The 24,524-nt window shown below is 52.1% G+C and overlaps 1 protein-coding gene and 2 long non-coding RNA genes across 9 annotated transcripts; 2 read left to right on the forward strand and 1 right to left on the reverse strand.

The window, feature by feature from the left end:
* Positions 1–797: 797 nt before the first annotated feature.
* Positions 798–12,844, reverse strand: LOC112984855 (uncharacterized). Of its 5 annotated transcripts, XR_010389874.1 has the most exons (5): positions 12,363–12,844; positions 10,771–11,384; positions 8,102–9,833; positions 4,333–4,425; positions 798–1,846 (listed from the first exon to the last, which is right to left on the reverse strand). It is a non-coding gene; the product is annotated as an uncharacterized LOC112984855 (long non-coding RNA). The 5 variants fall into 5 exon arrangements; XR_010389875.1 differs by having other exon boundaries at positions 798–4,425; positions 8,338–9,833; XR_010389872.1 differs by having other exon boundaries at positions 798–4,425.
* LOC112984865 (uncharacterized) lies at positions 12,838–16,185 on the forward strand. 3 transcript variants are annotated; one of them, XR_010389869.1, is made up of 4 exons: positions 12,838–13,034; positions 13,634–13,790; positions 14,837–14,971; positions 15,728–16,185. It is a non-coding gene; the product is annotated as an uncharacterized LOC112984865 (long non-coding RNA). The 3 variants fall into 3 exon arrangements; XR_010389868.1 differs by having other exon boundaries at positions 13,634–14,971; XR_010389870.1 differs by having other exon boundaries at positions 13,663–14,971.
* A 943-nt stretch (positions 16,186–17,128) lies between these two features.
* NR4A2 (nuclear receptor subfamily 4 group A member 2) lies at positions 17,129–22,470 on the forward strand. Its single transcript, XM_064514530.1, has 7 exons — positions 17,129–17,421; positions 18,200–19,062; positions 19,397–19,526; positions 19,609–19,772; positions 20,083–20,285; positions 20,661–20,839; positions 20,951–22,470. Exons 1-7 carry the CDS (start codon positions 17,400–17,402, stop codon positions 21,205–21,207), a joined length of 1,818 nt encoding a protein of 605 aa, XP_064370600.1. The 5' UTR covers positions 17,129–17,399; the 3' UTR covers positions 21,208–22,470.
* The last annotated feature ends 2,054 nt before the right edge of the window (positions 22,471–24,524 follow it).

The following is a 24,524-nucleotide window of genomic DNA, read 5'->3' on the forward strand; positions in this document are numbered from 1 at the left end:
CAATCTTTCTAGCGTGGTGGACTCGCAGTAAGTGCTAAGTGAGTGTTTTCCAACAAAAGCTGTCCAGCTCAAGCAAACAGGGCTATAAATCAATCCAACCCGCTTCCCCTTGGTGGCAGGGCAAGTCCCTGTGCCCGCCTGCCCCGTGTCCCTGCGCTGAGCTCACCAGGCCAGCTCCGACGGACGCTGCTAGACTGACAGTTTGAGCGTGTCCCTTGCACAGGAATAAAACCACCCCTCCTGCTTCCACAACAACTCGGCCAGACCGATGGCATACTGCGAAATCGGCTGCCAGATCTCTCAGACCAGGTCCCTGCCAAGCCCTGCTGGCACGCAACGCGCTACCGTCACTGCCGAGCCCGGATTTGCTGAGAGGCAGGAGGAGCAAGAACCACCAGCACTCGCTCCTAGCAGGGATCCCTTTCCTCCAGCTTTCCAGAGTTTATGAGTGAGGCAGCCCAGTCTGCGTGTAGGATCTGGAGAGGAGAAAGCGCTGGCCGGAGCCCAAAGCCCTGAAAAGGCAGCGGGGGAGAAGGCACCAAACCCGGCCCGAACAAACACGTCCAACAGGGAAGGAAGAGCTGTGGCTGCCCCCAGGGAGAGGGGGCCGTCAGCCTCCGCACCGCGGCTTGCGAAAGGGGCTGCGGTGCCGCCGGGCAGAGATCGCCCCGAGCACCAGGCGGGGAACGTCTCCTGCGCACCCACGTCTTGTCTCGCTGGGGCTCTGGACAAGGCCACTTTCCCAGCTGGGGAAAATCTTTAAACTGGCAAAGTGCTAGTCCACAGCGACTTGAGTTCCTTTACCTTTATTGATTTTTTCCTCTAAGAATTCAAAACTCACAATCAAAACATTCTTCTTTCATTTAAAATGGATTTTAATCAACTCTTTATTCCTACCTGTAAAAATATGCAATCATTTCTGGTATCCTACCTGTGAAAACATGCAATGATTCCCCGTATGAGCACACACATCTTCAGTACACCTTGTTTAGTCTCAGATTTTCCTAACGTATCCGCAGCTTCCAAGTTGTCAGGTGAGTGATTAGATACATCATGGCATAACATGCAGCTCCTGGAGGATTTTTCTCCCATCTGAGCCTGGACTTGGATAGTTTAGACTCCCAATGCTGAAAGAAAAAGAATGCAGTCAGTCTTTGACTGTACAATCCCAGCAAAAACCAACAGCTTCCGTCAGCTTTAGTGGGAATTATCTGTGCTCCCACCTTCCTTTCAGGTATACTTGCAGAATCTAAGCACCGTCTCCTGCTTTCTAATAGCTGCTATTCTCTCCACAACATGGATATCTAATGCTATATTGCATTTCATTTATACCGTTCTATTATAACAACATCACCACAAGCAGGTGTACACAAACGCTGAAGCACCCTGCGATGATGAGCACTCTTTGCCACCAAACCCTGTTCCTCTGCTGTTCCGGATTTTCAAATTCGTAACCTCTACGACTATCATTTTTCTATGCTATCAGAAAATAGCATATAACTTGACTGTCTTCAATATAGCAGATTTTATATAGCAACCTTTAGAAGTTACTGAATTTTTCATAATTAATACAGCATACAAACGATTTGATTTGTCTGTTAATGAAAAGCACAGAATAACAATGGCTAGCAGCAAGACCGAGTGCAGGGTGCAGAGCATGTTGGTACCAACCACTCGAAGAAAGAACAGCTACTTAAAACCTTTTCTTCACGTTTCTCTCCTTTCATTTATCTTTCCATAGATTTCAGAATAGTAGAAAATAAGTAATACAGATACTACTATGCCTTTATGGATTTTTCAGCTTCGATGGATGGTGGAGCCAGTTGTGAGACTTCCTCTCTGGGAGCTGGATCAAGACAAGAGCACATGCAAATTGCTGAGAAGAGCAGCTACAGATCCACAGAGGATCAGCAAGTACTTAATTAATATTCATGTATTAACAGTACAAGGGGCTGTGGGCAGCTGGTATTACAGTGAAACAATATTTCAATTGCAACTAGCTCCGAATACCCTCTACACCATCACTTACTAAATATAGAATAAATGGAGTAATTCAGGCTAGAATGTGGATCCTATGCAAGGAAATAAGATGCCTTACATTAAGCTATAAAGTAAAACAAAATCACCCATATATGGCTGTAAATCTACTTGCTGGCAAACTCAGACCTATCAATACTGAATGTTTTTAATACTTCAGAAAGCAGGAATCTAACACTGTTGCTGCCATAGCAGCACTAAAATTCCCAGTGATGCCACATGCGTATCTCATGATTCTCCTCAATACCCCCACAGCGTCAGCCTTGTCCAGATGTCTGGAAGCAATCCCTGGTTCCAGGAAATACGCTGTCATAGTGTGCAGAATAGTTTTTAATTTTGCTGGATGCCACAGCACAAACTCAACATTCAGCTTTCTCAACAGCGCTCTCATAGGACTACATTCACCTCTTTGTGTTTGGGTTTCTATGCTGACATCAGGGAAAAACAATGTCACTCTATTATCTAGCAGTTTCCCTACATTCCTTGTTGGGATTAACTCATTCCTGGTACCTCACAAACATTATGCTTGTTTAAGGGAGGCCTTAATTGTCCCTGAGAAAATGGTTTTCATTTAATCTGGTCCAGTTTTTGCATTTTTCATCAATTCTCTTTAGGTGCATTCTTAAATTCGCTGTATTTTTTCCATGGCAATCTTTCTCCAAGATTTGCTGATGGATTTCTATAATTCAGTCTGAAAAGAGTTCAGTTTCAAAGTTACCTAATGTATAAGCTTCATAAGAATGATTACAATAAACATTCCTCTCCTCCTTCAAAAAAAATTTGTCAGAGGTCAGAAACATTAACTAAATTGACAAATTTCAGGGATAATCAATAACACATCAACTGCTTACTCGTGACGCTTGTCAAACTTTTTAAAAATAATACATGTATTGGAAAAAACTAGGACAAGCTTGTGAGCAATTTGAAAAGTTAAACAACTCAAAAATTAGCTGAATTTTACATTTAGTGAATGGTTTTATCTAGTGCCATTAATTAAGGAATATAGTGCTCAGAATAACTATTAGGAATTTTTGCACATATGTTAGACTAGATCAAATGGAAGTTACAATCTTAAAGCCTCAAAATAAAAATCACTTTTTCCTGTATTTTTACATTTTTGATTTTTATTAAATCCACTCCCTTATTTGTTATGGTGGCTCACCTGAGATGGAGCAATAAAGCAAGAAAGTCTTCAATTAGTTCACATTCATACTACAAACTCTAGGTATGTAGCTGTTTTTTAATATTGCTGGTGAGAATAGCATAAGATGATCCCCAAAACACAAGATTAACGAGCGGCCCATATTAAAGGGATTATGAAAGTCAGAGTCAAAAAAGGGAGATAAAAAGGCAGAAAACAGGACTAAAGCACTGAACTGGAAGATTCATTAGGGTTGCAGACAGATAAGTAAATTATAGCCCTGCAGAAATTATTTGACTGGCAAATTAATTACACAATATTACAATGGTTCTCTCAGCCAAATTTAGCCCTCAGGAAGCAGGTTGAAGTCTCAACAACTTAATAAAAGGAACTTCAACTCTTCTTCAACTTAATAAGAGAAGAAAATTAACACTACAGGATTTGATGCAAATAGAAGTTTTGTTGTAAAACTCAGTAACAATGCATAGTCATACAGAGAGAGGTTTACACAGATTATAATGCCAAAGCTTCCAGACAGTTAAATGCTACTGCCCCCCCACACTCTTTTTTTTAATTTACAACCCTACCTGTGAAGCCAAGACAGAGGCTGATCTGGAAATCAACACAGCATTCTCGTTAGGATAGATCATTTAACAGGACACTTCATATTTGATCAGAGAACACCTGATTAAAATACTCTGCAAACTGTTTTATCCTAACTCTGCAAAAATAGAGTATTATTTACTATTACTTTTAGAAGCACTGACTTATTCTATGAGCCTTATTCCCAGTTTGCAGCTCTCACTCTGTTCCCAGCATGCCAAAACATACCACACAGGCAAGACAAATTTTATTTTTCAGTTTGCTTGCTAAACGTCATATTTTTAAGGAAGAGATATGAGCTCTCTGTTGGAACAAGTGTTCTTTGTAGTTCCTGGAAAAGTTTTGGAAATATATATCTCAACTGAAACATTACCTACCAGTGATAAGTAACACAGGACATGCTCATTACCCTGATCTGAACCACAGTAGCACTACAAATATTAATTAGGATCTTTTCCGATTGCCTGAAATTACACAACAAGAGGGGAAGGCTCATACTCATCATTGTAATAGTGAAAAATGATACTTCTTAAATCAAGCATTATTCTTACTTCCGACTCCTACAGAGAATTTCAGTTTCCAGCGCTCCAGATTCTCAAAGGGAATCTCTTGCTTCTGTATTCTTCACGTTCTTCGTATTACATCTGGAATCCAAAATATAAATGTTTTTTCAGACAAAAGGGGTAATTTTTTGAAATAAGTAGTTCTGAGACGTTACAGGATGAGGCTTGTAGCCCTTGAAGCCTGCAGTACAACTGTATACAGCCAAACTGACCCGGGGATGTAACCTCGTATTGACACGTACTTGTCTGCGCTTCCTAATGATTGTTCATCACGGTGGATTACGAGAGCTAACAATTTCTTCTCTGTGAAATGCTGACTTGTAATACAGCTAAAAGGTTCAATTTCTGCAAGGACAAAAGAAGTTAAACTGATTAAGGCTTTTCTTTCCCACAGTCTATTTGGTCCCTTTTCTTCTGCTATTGGGGCAAGTTGCCTCAAATATAATTAAAGAATCATAAAACCTTTGTCATAAACACCAAGTTTCCAGCTATCAACAGAAATTCCACCTCTGGCTCACTCGTTTTTCTTTATATTTCTAAAGGCTGATCACTGGAGAGAACACTCCAAACTTCGAGCATTACGCAAGACACTTGGATAGTTTAGCATCAGGTACTTGAACGAGTGGGACAACTGCTCCAGCTGCGCCTGCGCTAGCCTCTTCTCTGTGCGCCTTTTTCTGTTGGCAAGTATTCATGAGTTTTGAGGTAGCTTAGGTTTCTTAACTGAGTTTTAAATGTATGATCAATCGACAAGTAGCCCATCTCACAAAAGCAGAGGAATTAAAACTGCTGTCTTACAGACCTCAAACTGCATTGCCAAAATAATGCCCCAATTTACTGGGAAGTCATGCAAAAGCACTACTTGTGCTACTAAACTACTAATTAGGACATTTAGCGCAGGAAGCAGTGCCTTGTATAGAGATGAACTTCCCCAGCAGTCATTAAGTACCCGTCTAAGGTAGTTAGGCGGCACCCAGGCTCACGGGGCTGGCGTGGGCCCTTAGGAAGCAATCCTCGGCAACTCGGAGACCTCTCCCCTGCGGGCAGCGGTTACGCAGCCGGCAGCGGCACAGCCTTGCCAAGGTCTTAACTTTGTACCATTAGCAGTTAAGTGGCCACAGTTTTCCTTCCACCCCAAATCTCATTTGAGAAACATGGCATTTTGATTGTTTTTACAAACACAGACTTCCTTTATATGTTTTTTTGTTTGTTTTTTGGAAATCACTGCTCCCTTTGCCTCCTCTGCCAATCAGGAGACTGATATACTCAGTATCTTCCCCTCGGACATCATGGATCTTCTCATGTAAATCATGCTTTCTTCACTTTTTGACCCATGTAGAAATATGGTCTTTACCAAGACTCACTGGCACAGAAAAGCAAAATAAGAGCTAGTACTGGTAGCTCTTGTAAGATATGGTTGGATTTAAGTTTTAGTACTAGGCTACTCTTGGGCCAAGAGGAAAATAGAAGCTTTAAACTTTATCTCATTTCAGTATTGTTTAGTGATATCAAAAATATCAGAATGACTGCTTTTATTCCTCTATGCTAGTGCAAACAGATCAACATAAATACTGTCTTAGAACAGCATCTAGAAGACATCTTTCACATGCTTTTGGGGTGCTGTTGCCAGTCGGCTATGTTACAGGAAACAAGCTTAAAAATAAGCTGTGAAAAAGCAGCATACACCAAAGGACAACAACAATTTTATACTAAAAAGGAACGTGAATAACTGTAAAACCCTCAGGACAAGAGTTTACTGCTATCACTCAGGTTAACAAATTCCTGTAAGGGAAATTTATTATACAACGAACCTCAAGTTCAACTCATGGAAGACAAACCCATTTGTGTCACAGTAACTCCTTCAGTGAGCCTTGAAGTTAATCCTTCTATCTTACTATAATGCTACGACTGTGAAAGAAGAGATTACTCAGAAGCAGAAAGCACCACCACCACCAAGTATGTCAATTCAGTCTTTATATGCAGTGAAGAAGGAAGAAGTATTTTTGACTCAGGAACTGAAATTATAGTAGTAATAATATGTAATGCTTGAAAAAAGCAAGATCCTGAACTATTATCTTCTCATCCTACATCCTTGAAATTCAAGCACTAATTAAACAAAGGGACTTAGAAAGGACTTAGGCACATAGTATGCATCTGTAAAAAGATTTGTGACCTTGCAGTGCTGCACATTTTAACCCAAGGTTTTTAGGTGCTAGAATCAATGCAAGTCAGGCTGCTCTGCCTCCTGTATAGCACAAAGGGAAATTCAACTGTTAAGCACAGAATCCACCAAAAAAAACAAAAAAAAACCAAAAAAAAACCCCACAACTGTTTGCATACAGAGTGAAAACTTGCCCCAGTACCTTGTTTACGTAGGCTCAGAGTACTTTCAACATCAAACCATAAAACTGTAGGCAAAGGATATGCAATCAGGACAGATACGCACGACCTGCTCCTCCCTGCGCTGTGGACTGGAGAGAAACCAGCTCTTGTCCAGCTACTGTGCGGCCGCATTGGTACAGAGACACATTCAGGTAGCTCTGCCAAAATGTTGCTGATAATGTTTAACGTTTTTTCCATTTATTGAGAATAGTTAATTGTATTTTACTTATTAATCAGAAACTCTTATGGCACATTTTCCCCTTCATTTTACCTTCCCAGGCTTACCTGATTGGATTTCACTCATAATTAAACATGCTATTAATATCAACACTTAATTTAGGCCTCAAATTGAAGCTTTTTTCCAAGTATTCCTCTGATCCTTTCATCAAACGAAAGCCTCTGTAGCTGATGGGCGTATAGATAACGAGAGCGAGCAGACCTGCATGCTCCACCTTGCCGTCTAAGGATGGATCCCCCCCATTTTTCTTCCTCCCTCATATTCACACAAACATTCCCTCCTGCTCTTTACCTCATCCTCTGTTCTACCCATTCCTAGACATATTACTCCTGAGGATCATCTCCTCTTCCTTGCTGGCTGTATTTATCTCAGTGGCATTAACCGTGACAACAAGGATCATGTAAGGCAGGGTTAAGTCTCGTTTGTTTGTTTTTCAATATGCCAGCACAGCCAGTTAATTCCTGCTCTAATTCCCACCGAATACAACTCCCAAACTGGTTTCCCAGTTGCTACCCGCTACGACCTAAGCTATGGTATACTGCTGGTATAACAAAATTGCAGATTTACTACTTTAATAGATACGTTACTGGTCACATTTATCAATGAGGTTTTCACTGGTCTACAAATTTCCTTAAACGCTAGCCTAGTCTGCAAGTATGCAGTGTCAAAGCACCTTGATGTATGGCTGAACAATAATTAGACACACAAGACACTTAATTACAGTGTGCGTTGAGCAGGTTCTTCATACAGAGCTATCATTATGGAGAATACATTTTTACAAACACATTATTTCAGGTAAATAAGGAAGATTAGGGTTTCTAAAGAAGTAATTTAATGAGACTATTTCAAATTCCCATGAAACCCTGTAACTGATTCTTGTCTCAAGTCAAATTTACCCCAGACTCCGCAGAAACATGACCAAGTCTTACAGCCCAAAGACTTTGGATCATAAGACAGCCCCTTCCTTCCTCTGTTATTAATCCACACTAATTCCATTTGCAGCAGTGATTTTTTCATCAGCGAAACAGTGCAGATCCTAAATCTTAGAAGACACTGTTAAAGGTGCTAAAGCGTAATAAAATCCAGGTTTATCCAGGGCCTCTCTCTCCAAGAGTGAATTTGCTCCCTTTTGTTTACCTTTTTCTGCCCCGATTGAAACTTGCTCAGGCGATAACCCGCGTGTCCTTGAGCAGTCCCGACAGCGGGGCTCTTGCACGGCGGCCGCTCTTCCCGCACAGCCTGCGGTGCCAGCAGGCGACACGAGCCCCGGGTGGCCACGGGACCGGCCCGGCTCCTCACAGGGGACCGGCTCCCCTCGGTCGGGGCCGCTGAGGACGCTCCAGCGAACACGGACCGCAAAGCTGAGTCCTTACCGCCGTGGTCGGTGCACGAGCTGGAGGATGAGTTTGATCGTCAGGGCTCGTGGCTCGGCCCGGGTGCCCCACGTTGGCCCGTCCGGGACCCGTTCCCGCGTGCCCGGCGGCACTCAGCACCCGGTCCGATTTCACCCACGCCGAACGCAAGCACTTTGTTAGCTTTTCTCTCTGAATCTCTGTGAACCAGAAAGCAATATATTTACATTTAATGATCGATACATCAATAGGGGCCAGTTCTCTAGATTTTCCTGCTGAAGGATATGGACCACTTTAAAAGGAACCTGACTGATATAAAAATTGACCTGGTTTTTCAATATCTTGTACCGAAATGTCGTGATCTGGAAACTAATATATTTATTCCTGCTTATCACATCAATATGGGCTAATTTTGTTGGCTTTTGTATTGAACAATCTGGTGAGTATACAATCTAGTTTTGATTTCTCTTTATAATATTTGTTATTATTAAAGCTCTCTGATCCAAAAAATAATGTATTTTCATGCACTCGTACTATCAGCAGGTTTCAGTTTTTACCTCAACTTTAATCTACTTTTTTATATTGAAAAACCAGATTCCATTTATTTGAAACCAAAAAAAGTTTTTCCTTAATTTTGTGTGCAAGTTAAACTATAGTTCAAATATCTTTACTTAACACTCTTTTCTCAAATCAGTGTTTATTACTCACTGTGTTCCAAATGTTGCAAAGATTGTATTATTTATTGTATATTATGACTTGCCTGGTTTTCCGTAATTATTTTATTGATTGAATAGGGTAAGTATATTCTTTGTTTACCACTGAATATATGTAACTCCTGTATTTGCACTAAATGCAAGCCGAATCTTGGTGAAAGCAGAAGAACGCTGCAGGGACGAAGGAGCCTTAGCGCACCTTGCTTGGTATGTCGTGCAGGAACAGAAAATACGGCTTCTCTCGAGAGGTTTTTGTTAAAGTGTCGCTTTCTGCTGTGGTCCCTCAAGGCTATCTGGAAGCTGCAGGACGGAGTGTGCGTTGCTGAAACATCTGTGCTGCTCGCAGCCGTGGGAGACAACTAGCAGGAGGGGAGAAACGATGCCTAGCAGAGGGCAATCGCCCAGCGCTGAGAGCGACTGCAACGGGGACACTTCCAGTCAACCGCAGCACAGCACACAAGCAGATTACGTGCTCCTCTACGTGCACGTAAACCTTCCAGTGAATACTTAATTTAACAACTTTAAGCCCATGTGGCCACACCGGACAGACCGGCACCGCAGCTGTCACTGCTTTGCCCAGCTGAGCGTCCGCCGCGTTACACGTGCCCAGCCCTGACCGGCACCGTATCCCCACGGAAACCTTCCTCTTTGCTCCTCCCGATGCTTGCCAGGTGCCTGCATCCCTCTGGGAAACGGGCCCGGCACCTGCGATCCCTTCCAGCTCGGCACGGTCCCGGGCGGCCCCTCGGCGAAGCACCGCTGCCGGAGTCCTCCAAACGTGCAGCCACAGGTAAGGCAGCCGTCCTGAAAAAGGCCAAAACGCCGAGTCAAAAAAAGTTATCCAGGAGCCCTTTCAAAGCCAAAGCTGCAGCCGGGATCCACCACCACAGAAACACCAGAAGCAAAACTCCATGTCAAGCTAAAAGCCTTGGAAAGGAGCAGAATCTACATATAAATAACTGACAATTCTTAATGAAAACAAAAATAACTTTCAACTGATATTCTAAAGCAACTTTTTAACGCTGATACTTAAAAAACAAAGCCTTAACAACTGGTCATTTTCAGGGTAGATCTCCTTTTTTAAACACTGGAAATTAACTTCTTTAAATGCAACTCCTCCACACTCTATATTCAAGTCAGGCATTTAACAAAGCAAAATGATACTTTAATAACTATTTTCATAATTACAAATTCCATTCTCTACACAAGTCCTGTTTTCAATTAACATCCTGCATTAATGGGTTTATTTTCCCTGCCATTAACCTCTAATGATAGTTACAGTCATGTACATGAAGAGTTTCACAAGTTCATAACTAGCCTAAGTTTTAATTTTACCACTATTTCTGAAGGCGTATAGTAGTCCACGACCTTTCTTCCTACACAGAAGGTTATCAGAAGTCTCACGCGAATCTTTTTCTTAATTTCTTTTCTAATACTTACTAATTGTTTGACACCTGTCACAGATTAAGTTATAGAAGGTCAATTACCCACGAACAGTTGAACAAACGCGTAAAGCTCGTAACTCAGCCTCCGATTACCGCAACGCAGCGCGACCACAGCCGCAGCTCGCTGCGCCGCGTCTTGCTCAATTGGTTATTACGAGTAACTTCAGCAGGGAAAAAAGCGTTTTAACAGCCCTCTCGCCAAGAAGTGACTGCATTTTTAATTGTGATTTCATAGTAACGATTGCAAATTACAACGTCACCTGAGAAATTAAAGTGTGTTTTACAAACTGTCTCACCAGAAACCGCTGGTGGGGGGACGCGGGAGCGCAGCCTGGTCACCCCACGGTCAGCGGTGGGAGCTGGTGGGAATTTTCTTGAGACCCTAAAGCTCTGGAGAACCCGGGCCCAGCCCATAAACGTCACTTAACGCACACAGCGAACAGCACCACGGCCAGTAAAGCAACCCGCGCTGTTACGTAACTGTCCTTTATGAACACAGCAGCAACATCGCTATTTTAGCAATATTATGTCTTCCTATGGAAATATTTTTGGGAGATAATGGCCATGCTCGTTCACTGCGGCTACGAATTCTCGAGTCCAAAAACTCCACGAATTTGGCAGCACGTCTATTCCACAGGAAGCCGTTTGAGAAGTCTCTGACAAATTGTTTTTAGCTGAGGATGACAGAAATAGATTGACTACCAGCTCCGCGAGCCCAGATGTTCCTCCCGCAGCACGTCTCGCGGCTGCGGCGCTCGGCGCGAGCACGACGCGGGGCAGGAGGCAGCGGCGGCGATGCGACGTCCTGGGAAGCAACCTCGCTCACAGGGCTTCGGCACCCAGAGCTCCCGAGATGAAACCCGTCACAACCTCCTGCTGCTGTCTTGAGGCTTAATTAATGAAAAACACCCTGGAAAAGGAAAAAAAACCCACACCTTTTTCATGTTGAACACTTCCCTTGGCTCAGAGTCAGCAGCACCTGCGCTTTGCCAAGAGGTGAGAAACATAAGCAAAAGGGGCAGGATGTATTGAACTGCACGTGCACCAAGTACGGCTGTGTCTAAGGGAAAGCAACACGAGCACATTACAAAGCATAATAATTCCCGTTTTTATGTTCACAAACTTCAGCGAATTTTTGTTTTCTAGCAGTCACACATAGTATCTTTCACAGAATATATTTTTGAAGGCTCTGTGAAGGGGAAGGATCACAGATATGCTGAGAGAAGCACCCAAAACTGAAAAATATTTCACTTAAAGAAGTTCAGTAAGTCAGATTTCCATGTGTTTTGTCAGTTAATACCAAAACACAGAACAAAACAATGTGCATTTATACTATCTGAGGGTGCTCATGACATAAACACGTCACTCAAGTGCATTTTTGTTGGTTTTCCAGTGCTGGCAGAACGCTTTCTGGAACCGATGGGTGAGAAAACGTGCAAGCCCAGGACAAGGGTCTGCCCTGGGACCACCCCGCCGGCCTCGCACACCGAGGGCTGCTCCACGACCACCTGCAGGCAGTCGCTGAGGGTGTGGGGCCTTTTAAATGCGAATGAAACTTCTATTCCTGGCCAACCCACCAGCCGCCTCGCAGCACTCCGCGCCCTGGCACCGGGCGTCCAGGTGCCGAGTCGGTGGTCAGATACGTCCGTCCACGTAATTACACGCAGCCCCTCGCGAGCACTTTCAATTAGCAGCATCTGATCTATATGCAGCTCCACGGCTGCAGAATAAATCTGAAACAAAAGCGTAATTGCATTCAAATATCCTCCTGGAAGCAAGGTGGCTCGAAAAGCAGGGTGCCGCAGCCCTGCTCGCCCACCCTCGCCTTCGTTACCGACTAACGAGGCGGCGGCGCAAAGGATCCGTGTAACTCAGGGGAAAGCCTTACCGCTGCTCGCCCATTCCTCCAACCTGCTTGGCTCCGCTGCCAGGTAGTAAGAGCTCAGAAATGAGCAATAAATTAGAAGCTGTAATGATCCCTGCGGTAGAGGTACCACTTTGGGCATTTTCGAGCCTTTTAAGAGAGCGCTGCCAAGTTACAAACGCCACGCGCACGTGCGTTACGGCATAACACGCACGCGGGTGTGCGTTTAGGTATGTACACAGGTGTGCACTTTTTACAAGCAAGCTCTACGCGTCACTTGAGGCCTCCAGGGCGCTTTCGGGACGCAGTTCCAGCCCGAGGACGCGAGACGAGGGGCGGCCGCGGGGCACGCGACAACCCCCGCCGGCGGCCGGGCAAGGGGAGCCCGGGCAGGCAGCGGGCCGCCGAGGGCGAAACGGCCCCCGCGGGGGCAGCGGGCCGGGCCGGGCCCGGGTCAAGCGCCGGGTCAGGGGGCGGCGCAGCGCGCAGGCCCGGCGGCTCGGGGCGGCTCCTCCCCCGCGGCGGCGGCGTCAGCGGAAGCCCCTCTCCCTCCCCCCGCGGCGGCGGCGCGGCGGGGCCGGGCCGGGCTATTTATGGGCGGCGCTGCCGTCACGGAGCGCTGCGGCGCTGACGGGCCGTGACGCGCCTGGCGGCGGCGGCGCGGAGGGGGGCGCGGAGCGGCGGCGGCGGCGCCAGGTACGGCGGGGCGGGAGGAGGAGGAGGAGGGGGGCGGGGGCGCGGGGCCTGTGGCGCCCCTCGGGCGGTAGCGCGGGGCCCGGGGCGGGCGCGGCGCTGAGGTGTTTTCGCCCCCCCCCCCGCGCTGAGGCGATGCCGCTCTGCCGTTCGCGGCCCCGGCGGGGCGGGCGGGCACCGGCCTCCTCCTGCGCGGCGTAACGTCGCCCGCGCTGCCTGGTGCCGGCGGCAGGGCCTCGCCCGCGGGCCCGGAGAGCCGAGGCGCCGTCCCCGCCGTGCTGGGCTGCAGCCGGCGCCGGTCCCCGCCGGGGCCCGCTGGTGCGGAAGAGCCGGCGCGGCTCCCTGTGCGCCCTGAGCCCCGCTGTGCTGCGGGCACACGTGTGCGGTGTGAATTCCTGCGCTATTTTTAAAATAACAGTAGCTGAGCAAGGCCGGGGAGGGGAGGCCTCCCAAAACACGGCCGGCGGGATCGGCTGCGGAGCAGTCCCTGCCGGAGAGTCGCTCAGAGCTGCAAACGAATGATCCCGCTGTGAGAGTGAGGCCCCTCGTGAACGTGGGGTTTTTTCTCTCTCTCTCCTTTTTTTTTTTTTTTTTATGTTTAGATACAGTGCTTCTAAACCTTGCATTTTAGCGTCAAAACACTTGTGATTCACCCTTGTGTCCTTCAAGCCACCGACTGAGGAGAGTGGGAGTAGCGGTTACACGACGGCATGCGTGCCTGTGCTCCGTCTGGGAAAGCAGCGGATTCGGCATCCGAGTGTGCGGGAATACGGTGACAAACCCTGCGGGTCACGGACGCCCCGTCCTGTCCTTGTGCCCTTCACCGTGTTACCACCGCAGCTGCTGGTTTATCCTTCACCTCAGTGCATTAAATCATTTAGGATGTTGTCTCATTTTGATGTGACTGCTACTGCAGTCAGTAATCTAAACTTTTTTTAGGGGATCTAGATATTACATATGCCTCTGGCTCATTAGTACCACAGTGTTTCTGTGTGTAATGTGCTGGAGAGGGATTTTATACCTTCTTAGATTTACTAATAAAAGTGTATATATGTTTATCTTTTAAGTATTGCAACTCCATGGCAGCTCAGCCTGTCAGGTTATTCATTCACTTGTTCAAATCTCACATTCATACACAGTTTTGGGTTTACTTCTTAAGTGAGACTAACATGTAAATAAAGTGTAAAGGGCACTTCATATTTAATACTTTAGTGGAAGACTGACAGTTCTTTTTAATTAAATGTGTTCTTTGTGCTCCTGTATTTAGATACCAAAATACAGCATTTCACCACATGTGTAAAATTGTGTTTGCATTTATTTAATTTAGAGTTCTTTTTTTAAAAGCATGTAGTCTTGAATGTTTGTTCTCCATTTTTTTTTTCACATCATTACTCTGATACTGCTTGATTAGCTCCCTCCCCAGTCATGATTGGTAATTAAAATAGGCATTAAAATTAGTCACTTAGCAATTTTGCTGTTCAATTGGCAATTAAATTACTTAATTGCAATTAAAGTCCTAATTTTAATTGGCAAAATGATAGATGTAGATTTAAGATAATATGTATAAATACTTTAATAAGTGTCTATATAAGGATTACTTAATTACTCAACTTCAAGTTTATGCTGTTAACTTTAGAACTTTTAAGTGAGTAATGAAATTTATATTGCATCTATTCTAAGGATATGGTAATTAGATGTGTTACTTATCACTATAAGGGCCTGTGCTGTGCGTTTCCTCTGTAACGTTGGCGCTGTGGCCTGGGCTAGCTGTTGTGCTGTGATTAACGCTGATCTTTGCGTGACAGTGAGCGAGCAGTGAGCGGTTCAAGCGCCGGGCTGGCCCGCAGGCTTCCTCCAGCGCCCGCGCAGCGGTGTGCCCCGGCCGGGACAGCGCGGCGGCTGCGGAGAGCTGCGCGTCTCCAGCACGCGTACGTGCATGCGTGAGTAAATGTGCATCTCTGTATGTATAATACATGTACACAGGTAGAAGCATATATATATATTTATATATAAAAAATAAGTTGTTTTGAAGAGCTCCTCTTGTGAATCTGAGGGATGTACAGCGTCGTGGTAGGATTTCTTCACCAGCCTTTGTCATCACCTCTTCTGTTCAGTGAATCTCGGTGGGCGATCTGTGGCTGTAAGGGGATATAGCCACAAGGTGGAAATTGTTTTTGTCGGTGCAGGTGCGCCTAGCGAGCTAGGCTGTGCTAAGCAGTCTGTCTTGTGTTTGCGAGGGTTTTCTTTTTCTTTTTTAAGTAGCTTAAGCTTAAGGGAAAAGAATTTCCAAACTGAGGATGATGACTGATTTGAAGTGAGAGAAATGTATTACAACAGGATGATCCTAGTCTGACATGAGAACCCCATGAAGCACTTAAACAAGAGCTGTTTATGTAAGGGGAGAATCTTGTGTTCAAAATGTTGGCCTTCTGGGTTAAGGTTGCACTGCTTGTTGTGCATCAGCTCTTATTCTGTACAGAACAGTGCTTAAAATGGATGATGTGCAGGATAGTATTTTTTTTCTAGCATTATCACATTGGGTATACTCTCTCGTCTATTGAAAATGGCAACCATGTGGGTTTTGGGAGGGAGGGGAAGCACCTGCAAATAGATCATACATCTTGTAGCATCACAATTTGCCTTCCATTTGTTATGGAAAATGATGTGTATTTATATGGCTTCTTTCATTTTCACAGGCTGGATTGCAGCAGAGGATTCAACGTGAAGGAAAGCAGGAATTATGCAGAGTTGCACTTGGAAAAAGAGTCCGCTGCGGAAGAGGCCGAATGGTTTCTGTGAAATCACCGCTTCTGATAGCCCGTCCCTGATCGCTGCCTCCGTGGCAGCGTGCTGTGGCACCGCAGCACAGGCAGGGGATGTCACACTGACTCGGTCACATTCCTGACAGCTTTCAGTGTGCTGTGCACTTAATGTCACCACAGCAGTTGGGGTCTAATCCCGCCAGGGCTTCCCGCGGGTGCTGTCTCCCCTTCGCGGTCTGTGCTGGCCCGGATGCCGCGGAGCAGAGGGGCGTGCGCATTGTCAGGCACCCCGTGAAGCTGCTCTCGCTGTGTGATGTGGAAGTTCCCGCGATGAGCAGTGCGCTGTGCGTGCAGGTGTGAGAAACAGACACAATAAAACGTTGCCGAGTGGATTTACGACTCTGCTGGGTGTCTTAAGCAAGCAGGGCGCTACGCAAAACGTGCGTCCGCGGTGTGAAAGCCGAGCCGTTCCCCCGCGCACACGCACGTCCAGGCAGCGCCCTTGACCCCAGCGCGCAGGAGAACTCCCCGGGGGAGGAGGGAGAGGCGCGGGGGTGACACCGGAGCGGGGCAGGAGGCGCGTTCGGCGGTGGAATGCGTGTGCTTTCCCCGCTGCCCCCTTTTTTGCGGGGGCAAAGGCCGCGGCTTGGCCGAGCAGCGCCCCGGCCGGGGCCCCCGTCGGGGCAGGGTGGGGCGGGGCGGCGGCCCCGGGGCTTCCCCGCCGGCCGGCGCGGGGGCGCGGGGCGCCGCGGCTATTTTTGGCGCGGCCGGGCGGTTGCGTCAATGGCGGCGTCCCCTTGCGTCACGCGCCGCCCCGCCCCGCTCTCACTTTTTCCCTTTCGTCGGCTGCCGCCCGCGGGCGGGTGACGCCGCGCGCATGCAAATGAGCCCCGCCCCGCCCCGCCCCGCCCCGCTCCCGCGCGCCGCTTAAGGTGGCCGCGGGGGCTGCGCGCGCCCCGACGGGACGGGACGGGACGGGGCGGACCGGCCCCGCCGCGCCGGGCACCCGCGACACGCGCTGCTCGGCGGCGGCGGCGGCGCCGTGCCGGAGTGTGTGTGGGGGGGGAGCGCGGCGTCCATCGCCGTCCCGTCGGGGCGGCTGTCCGGTCCGCGGCCGCGCTGGTGCCGCGGGGCGGGGCCGCGGCCGCCTCCCGCCGCTCGCGTGTGCCGGGCAGCGCCGCCCCGGTGCGCCCCGCGGGGCGGGGGCGGGGGGGGGGAGGCAGGGATCGCCCGCCCCGTCGCGGGCGGCCCGGGGGGGCGGCAGCAAGGTGAAGCAAGGTAGCGCGCTCCCACCTTAAGCCGTGCGCTGGCGGTGATGTCACGTCGGAAATTTACCAAAGCGAGCGGCGGCCAACGGAGCGGGGCGATCCGGCCCCGCGGCCGGCTGATTGGGCGGGCGGCGCTGACGCGCGCTGACGCCCGCAGCCTTTAGGTGCAGGTTGGCCGCGGCGCACGGAGCGCACATAAACAAAGGCACATTGCGGCGGGGCCACTCGCTCCGCCTGGCTCGCCGGCGCCGCGCCGCGCCGCGCTGCCCTCCCGCTCCCGCTCCTGCCGCTCCTCCCCGCGCAGCGCCGCTCCGCTCCGCCGCGCCGCTCGTGGATGAATGCTCAGGACTCCGCTCTCCGGTGAGTGCCCGCGCCGCGCACCCCGCGCACCCCCGCGCACCTGTCGCGGCGCGACCGGGGGAGACTTGCGCGGCCGCCGCTCATGGGGCCACGTCCCGTCCCGTCCCCCCCCCCCGCCTCCTCCTCCGCGGAGGGCGCCGCGTTGTCGCCCGCCGGGTTTCCGCGCGCGGCCGCCGTCGGGGGAGGCGCGGCGTGTCGCGGCCGCGCGTGGGGCCGGTCGGCGCGGAGCCGTCCCGGCGCGGCGGGCGCTTCCCCGTCGTCCGCGGCGCAGCGTGCGGCGGCGGCGCCGGGGGCTCCCGCGGAGGGCGGCTGGTGCCCGGCGCTGCTCGTCCCCCCGGGGCCGTCTGGGGGCCGCGGCGCGCCGGCTCGGCGGCAGGGCAGAGCGGCCGCCCGGAGCGAGCGGCGCCGCCGGCCGAAAGTTTTCCCGGCGACGAGCCAAGGGCTCGGAGGGCTCCGCGAGCGGCGCGGCGCCCCGGACGGCGCCCCGGGCCCCCGCGGCGGTGCCGGCGAGCCCCCGCAGCGGCGCGGTGTCTGTGTTGCAGGGAGCGCGCCGCGCAGCCCGGCCGCCGCCTCGGGCCGCTGACGCCGTGGGAACTCCGCTCGCCGCCGCGCCCCGCCGCCGGCCGCCGCCAGCCGCCCGCCCAGCGCCTCTGCCTCCGCCGGCCGCAGGTGGGTGAGCGCCGCGACGGGGCGGCGGGGCCGGGGCCGGGGCCGCGGCGGGGGCGGGCGGGCGGCGCGGTGGCCCGGCCGCCTCTCGCTGACGCCGTTTCGTTCGCAGCCATGCCCTGCGTCCAGGCTCAGTATGGGTCCTCGCCGCAAGGAGCCAGCCCGGCCTCGCAGAGCTACAGCTACCACTCCTCCGGCGAATACAGCTCCGACTTCCTGACTCCGGAGTTCGTCAAGTTTAGCATGGACCTCACCAACACCGAGATCACTGCCACCACGTCTCTCCCCAGCTTCAGTACCTTTATGGACAACTACAACACCAGCTACGACGTGAAGCCTCCTTGCTTGTACCAAGTGCCCCTGTCCGGACAGCAGTCCTCCATTAAGGTGGAAGACATCCAGATGCACGGCTACCAGCAGCACGGCCACCTGCCCCCCCCGGCCGAGGAGATGATGTCCCACTCGGGCTCCGTCTACTACAAGCCCTCCTCGCCCCCGACCCCCTCCGCGCCCGGCTTCCCGGTGCAGCACGGCGCCGTGTGGGACGACCCCGGCGCGCTGCACAACTTCCACCCCAACTACGTGGCCACCACGCACATGATGGAGCAGCGCAAGGCGCCCGTGTCGCGCCTCTCGCTCTTCTCCTTCAAGCAGTCGCCGCCCGGCACGCCGCCCGCCAGCTGCCAGATGCGCTTCGAGGCGCCGCTGCACGTGCCGCTGGGCGCCGAGCCCGCCGCGCACGGCGCCGTCGAGGGGCAGCCCTTCGCCGTGCCCAGCCCGCTGCGCAAGCAGCCGCCCCTGGCCTTCCCGGGGCTGCCGCTGGGCCACGCGCCGCCGCTGCTCGACGGCCAGGCGCCCTCGCCGCCCTCGCGCGGGTCGCCGTCCAACGAGGGGCTCTGCGCCGTCTGCGGCGACAACGCCGCCTGCCAGCACTACGGCGTCCGCACCTGCGAGGGCTGCAAGGGCTTCTTCAAGGTGAGCGCGGGGCGCGGGCCGGGGGGTCCGGGGCTGCCGCGCTCGCTGTCGCCGTGCCGCTGGAGCGGCCCCATGGCTGCAGAGCGAGCCGCTGCAACGGCCCGGGGCGGGCCGGCGGGGGGAGCGCCCGCGCAGCGGTGTTTAGCCAGCGGCTCCTGCGCTGCTCCCGGCGGGGAAAACGCGGCCGGGAGCCGCGAGGTTCGCGCAGGTGTTAGCGCTGTCGGTTCGCCCCTGCTAAGCGCCCCGGAAGGGAAGGGAAGGGAAGGGAAGGGAAGGGAAGGGGCCGGGGGGAGCGGCGCGGCGCGGCGGTGACGGGCTGTGCGGCTGCCCGCAGCGCACGGTGCAGAAGAACGCCAAGTACGTGTGCCTGGCCAGCAAGAACTGCCCCGTGGACAAGCGCCGCCGCAACCGCTGCCAGTACTGCCGCTTCCAGAAGTGCCTCGCCGTCGGCATGGTCAAGGAGGGTGAGTGCGCGGCCGCGCAGCGCCCCGCGCCCCCCCCCCCCCGCCGCGCCCCCCCCGCGCTGAGCGGCCGCCTCTCTTGCAGTGGTGCGCACCGACAGCCTCAAGGGGCGCCGCGGGCGGCTGCCCTCCAAGCCCAAGAGCCCGCAGGAGCCGCCGCCGCCCTCGCCCCCCGTGAGCCTCCTCAGCGCGCTGGTGCGGGCGCACGTCGACTCCAACCCGGCCATGAGCAGCCTGGACTACGCGCGGGTAAGCGGCGCCCCGACGGCGCGGGCGGCCGGACAGCGAGCGCGGCTGCGCCCCCCCCCCCCCCCGCGCCCCCCCCTGCGCCCCCGCGCTCGGGCCGCGCGCGAGCGGCGATTTGCATATTTAAAGCGGCGACCTCGTGGCACCGCTCCTAATTGAATTAATTGCCCTGGAACATCTAATTTCCTTACTGGTCAGAGAGGGGTTTAATTGTTATAAAAACCGGGCTCCCCTACTCGAGCCGGGGTTAGCAATTTCACGGGTTATATACTTTAGAGAACCTCATTAAGCGCTTCTTAAAATGAATCTGCAGTTCCAGGCCAGCCCTGACTACCAGATGAGCGGGGACGACACTCAGCACATCCAGCAGTTCTACGATCTCCTGACCGGCTCCATGGAGATCATCCGAGGGTGGGCAGAAAAAATCCCCGGCTTCACTGATCTCCCCAAGACCGACCAGGACTTGCTCTTCGAATCGGCCTTCCTGGAGCTGTTCGTGCTGCGGCTGGCTTACAGGTGAGCGGCCAAAATCCGGGGGGGCTTCTGGGTGATCATGAAATCAGAGCCTTTCAAGGTCCACTGATCTGCATTTTATTAACTCCTCGGTAATTAGGTGCCTCTTAAATCCTTCATTTATTGCTCCTCAAGTAATTAGTTGTTTAGCTTTTCTCCCCCCCCTTGCTTCCCTTTTTTCTTTTTTCTTTCTCTCCTTTTCTCTTTCTTTTTTCTCTCTTTTTTTTCTATTTCTCTTTTTTCTTTCTCTTTTTTTCATTTTTTCTTTCTCTCTCTTTTTCTCTATGTCTTTTTCTGTTTTTCTCTTTCCGGCTCTGCCTTCCTTTCTTTGTCTCACTCATTCCCCTGTTCATTTTGGGGTTGTCCTGTTCCTCGCAGGTCAAACCCCGTGGAGGGCAAGCTCATCTTCTGCAACGGGGTCGTGCTGCACCGGTTGCAGTGTGTCCGCGGCTTTGGGGAGTGGATTGACTCCATTGTGGAATTCTCCTCCAACCTGCAGAACATGAACATCGACATATCTGCGTTCTCCTGCATCGCTGCCCTGGCTATGGTGACAGGTCAGTGTCTTCCCCGGGTTCTTTTCCCCTCAGCATCACCAGGCATCGCCTTTCCCCCTCGCGCTGCCCCGGTGTCAGACCCGTAACGTCGCGCCTCCTTGTCTTTTGCAGAGAGGCATGGGCTTAAGGAACCCAAGAGGGTGGAAGAACTTCAAAACAAGATTGTGAATTGTCTCAAAGACCATGTGACTTTCAATAACGGGGGGCTGAATCGCCCCAATTACTTGTCCAAACTCTTGGGGAAGCTCCCTGAACTTCGCACGCTTTGCACGCAGGGGCTGCAGCGCATTTTCTACCTGAAATTGGAAGATTTGGTGCCACCTCCAGCAATAATCGACAAACTTTTTCTGGACACTTTACCTTTTTAAGACTCTTCCCGTGCACCTCTGTTGAACTCAAAAGAAACTCCACCTGTCTGAAGGGGAATTCATCTGGGCGCAAAGCAGCACCTTTGGGTGCCAGATTCCCATCCAAAAACTGTTGTTAACTTCCTGCAGGCAGAACACGAATGGGCATTTTGGCTCTGGGGCATCATGGATTCAGATCATGGACTACACAAATACCATGGTATAAACTTTTTATTATCAGCTTAAAAATGAATTTATTATTAAGGACTTCTGATTAAAAAGATGACCATATCTGGCAACGCCAGGTGCGCAGCTAAGACTCATACGATGACAAGTATTAAAGTGACCCACAAGTCTCACCCTCTTAAAGTTTTCTGCTGTAAAAGAAAGCTGTAGTATAAAACCTAAAAATATAAAACCTAAATGTTGCGTGGGTGGCATGTCATTAAAGAAGGCAAAGGCTTGTAAATTTATTAGTTTGGCTTTTAAAAAATTATTCTGATTATTCTGTGCCTATTTATGAACAAATATGGAAAACAATGCTAAAAAAATCAAAAATAAAACTAAACATGTTTGCAAAAAAAGGAGAAAAAAAGAAAGAAAAATCAATCAATCCGTAAAAGGAAAGCATGATGATGCTAGGGTGACAATGTTATAGGCACTTGCTATTTCAGTAATGTCTATATTCTATAAATAGTATTTCAGACACTATGTAGTCTGTTAGCTTTTATAAAGATTGGTAGTTATCTAAGCTTCAAACATTTTCTCAATTGTAAAATAGGTGGGCACAAGTATTACAGAACCCGAAATCCTCGACAAAGGGACACATAGTGTTTGTAAACACCGTCCAACATTCCTTGTTTGTAAGTGTTGTATGTACTGTTGATGTTGATTAAAAAAAGAAGTTTATATCTTGATTATTTTGTTGTCTAAAGCTAAACAAATCTTGCATGCAGCAGCTTTTGACTGTTTCCAGAGTGCTTATAATATACATAACTCCCTGGAAATTACTGAGCACTTTGAATTTTTGTTTTGTTTTGTTTTTTTTAATGTCTAAAATTGTCGGTTAATATATTATTTTATGTTCGAGTAATATTTTTAATATTGCCATATTCTGTAATATTTTTCTTTGTATATTTCCAGTATGGCACATTATACGAGTCACTGCCTTTTTTTCTATGGTGTATGACAGTTAGAAACGCTGATTTTTTTTTTCCTGATAACTCTTTCTTTGGGAAAGACAATTTTAATGTTTACAACAATAAAACATGTAAACGAATAGAATTTCGTCTTCTTTCTGTCTAAGTGAGAAGCATCAACACCAGCATCCATTGCAAATAAAGGACAATAGACTGACAATGTAGTAATAAACTGCAAAGGAGAATGGATGGGGCTGTTTCATTTAAGTAAGGTGTGCAGCAGAACTGGCCCGCTCTGGAGGAGGAAGAGGAGGAGAGCCTGAGACTGCAAGGTTGGTCCTTTCTTGGCTTTTATTCGTGGCAGGTCTCTGCAGCACCCGAACGCCCCTCTTACGGCACGGAATCTCTCAGCCTGGCTGCACAGGTGTTTGCATAAGCAAATGCCTCTTATTGCGGCATCTCCTTTATTTCCAAATCCCGTCCCGTAACCCGCGAGGTCTGCTCAGCGTGGGGGGGGGGGGGAACACGCACAGGGGCTGCTGGCAGCCCACGTGCGCCGCGACACCCCGAAGCCCGCGCAAAGCGTGGCGCCGCGCTGGTAGCGGAGTTGTTGGCGTTGGGCTTGGCTGCTGCCCTCCGCAGACCTGGGGTTTTCGCTAAAGCGAGCGTCTGAAGGAGGGAGGGGGTCGGTCTGAACTGGGTTTGCAGGAATCATTCGCGGTCAGCACCGTAGCTGAGGCAGCGGAGAAGGAGGCAGCGGCGGCAGCCGCTCGGGGCTCGGGGCTGGGGCTCGGCGGGCAGAGCGGCGCGGCGCGGGCACCCGGCGGGGCGAGGCCGGGCCCTGCCTGGGCAGCGGGAGCCGCCAGCCCCGCGGGTCGGGGGAGAGGCGATGCCGGGGGTCGCCACCCCCGCAACGTCTCCGCGGTGCCCGGCTCGGCCGAGTCACCGGGCACCGCCCGCCCGCAGCCCTCGGCCCCGGCGGGGCATAAGGAGGTAGCGGCGCGGCCCGCGGGGGCGGCAGGCGGAGCGGCCGGGCCGGCGGTGCGGGGCCGCCCGCGCCCTCTCGGCGGCAAGCGGCGGGCACGGCCCGGGTGCCGGAGCCGCTCCGCCGCGCCCACACTCGGCCCGGGCGGAGACGAGGTCCCGCCGGGCGGCTCTGCCCCGGCCCCGGCTCGCCCCAGCGGCGTCTCCGCCCGCCCCGCAGCGCAGTGCCGCGGCCGCGTCCCCCCGCGCGCCCGGCGGGTTTCGTTCCCCGCAGCCCTCCAGCCCGGCGCGGCCCCGGCCGAGCGCCTCTGAGCCGAGGGCCCAGCCCTGCTCGGCGGCCGTGGGGGAACCGGGCCGAAGGCGCGGCCGGGAAGGGGCCCTCGCCGTCGGGGCGGAGGCGGTGGCTCCTCCGGGGAGCGGGGAGAAGCCAGCGCGGCCCGCGGAGGCGCGGGTCAGGGGGGCGGCGGCGGCCCGGGCGCGTCCGTCGGGCCGAAACGCGGCGCAGCGCTCGGCCCGCGCGGGGAAGCCCCTGGGCGCTGCGGGCAAAGGCGGCAGCGGACGCGGCTGGTCCGCGGAAGGCCGCCCGCACCGCCCCGACGGGCTCCGTCCTGTTCCCCGGCGGGGGTCTTGGCGCCGCCCGCTCCGGAGAAGCGGCAGCCGCTGCGGCCCCCCGGCCTCGCCTGCCCGCCGCCGCCCGCTCGCCGCTGCGGGAAGCGGCGTCGCCACAAAACGTCCGCACTCGGCGGCCCCGCAGCGCCCGGGCCGCGGAGCCGCCGTTCCCGCCGCGGCCGTTATTCGCCTCACGCGGCGGCCGTTACCCGCCGCGGCCGTTATTCGCCTCACGCGGCGGCCGTTACCCGCCGCGGCCGTTCCCGCCTCACGCGGCGGCCGTTACCCGCCGCGGCGGGAGCGCGTGAGGGGCCGCTCGGCAGGCAGTGCCGCCGCGCGCGGGCGGTAATCACGGGGCTGCGCGGCCGCAGATACCGCGGTTTTACATCGCCAATATTTGTTATTAAAACCAAAAAGCCGCCGACCAATTATTTCGAGGCACCTCTGATGTATTTTAGGCCGATTCCCTTGTTTTTAGAGGGCCGAGCGAGCCAAGTGCGGGAGCTTACGGGAATCGGTGTCGGTTCATTACGGCCTTTTAAGCTTATTTCTTCCGCGACACCCGTAAGGTAGCCGGCGCCGCGCACGGGCGGCTGTAAAGGCAGC

Source organism: Dromaius novaehollandiae, chromosome 7, assembly GCF_036370855.1.
Source record: "Dromaius novaehollandiae isolate bDroNov1 chromosome 7, bDroNov1.hap1, whole genome shotgun sequence".
In the NCBI taxonomy this organism is placed as follows: Eukaryota; Metazoa; Chordata; class Aves; order Casuariiformes; family Dromaiidae; genus Dromaius; species Dromaius novaehollandiae.

Bases quoted from the DNA above. Each gene is read 5' to 3' on its own strand.
- NR4A2 (XM_064514530.1), top strand. From the start codon at position 17,400: ATGCTCAGGACTCCGCTCTCCG. The intron at 19,527-19,608 runs GTGAGTGCGCGG...CCTCTCTTGCAG, and splicing joins CGTCGGCATGGTCAAGGAGG to TGGTGCGCACCGACAGCCTC. The intron at 20,840-20,950 runs GTCAGTGTCTTC...TGTCTTTTGCAG, and splicing joins TGCCCTGGCTATGGTGACAG to AGAGGCATGGGCTTAAGGAA.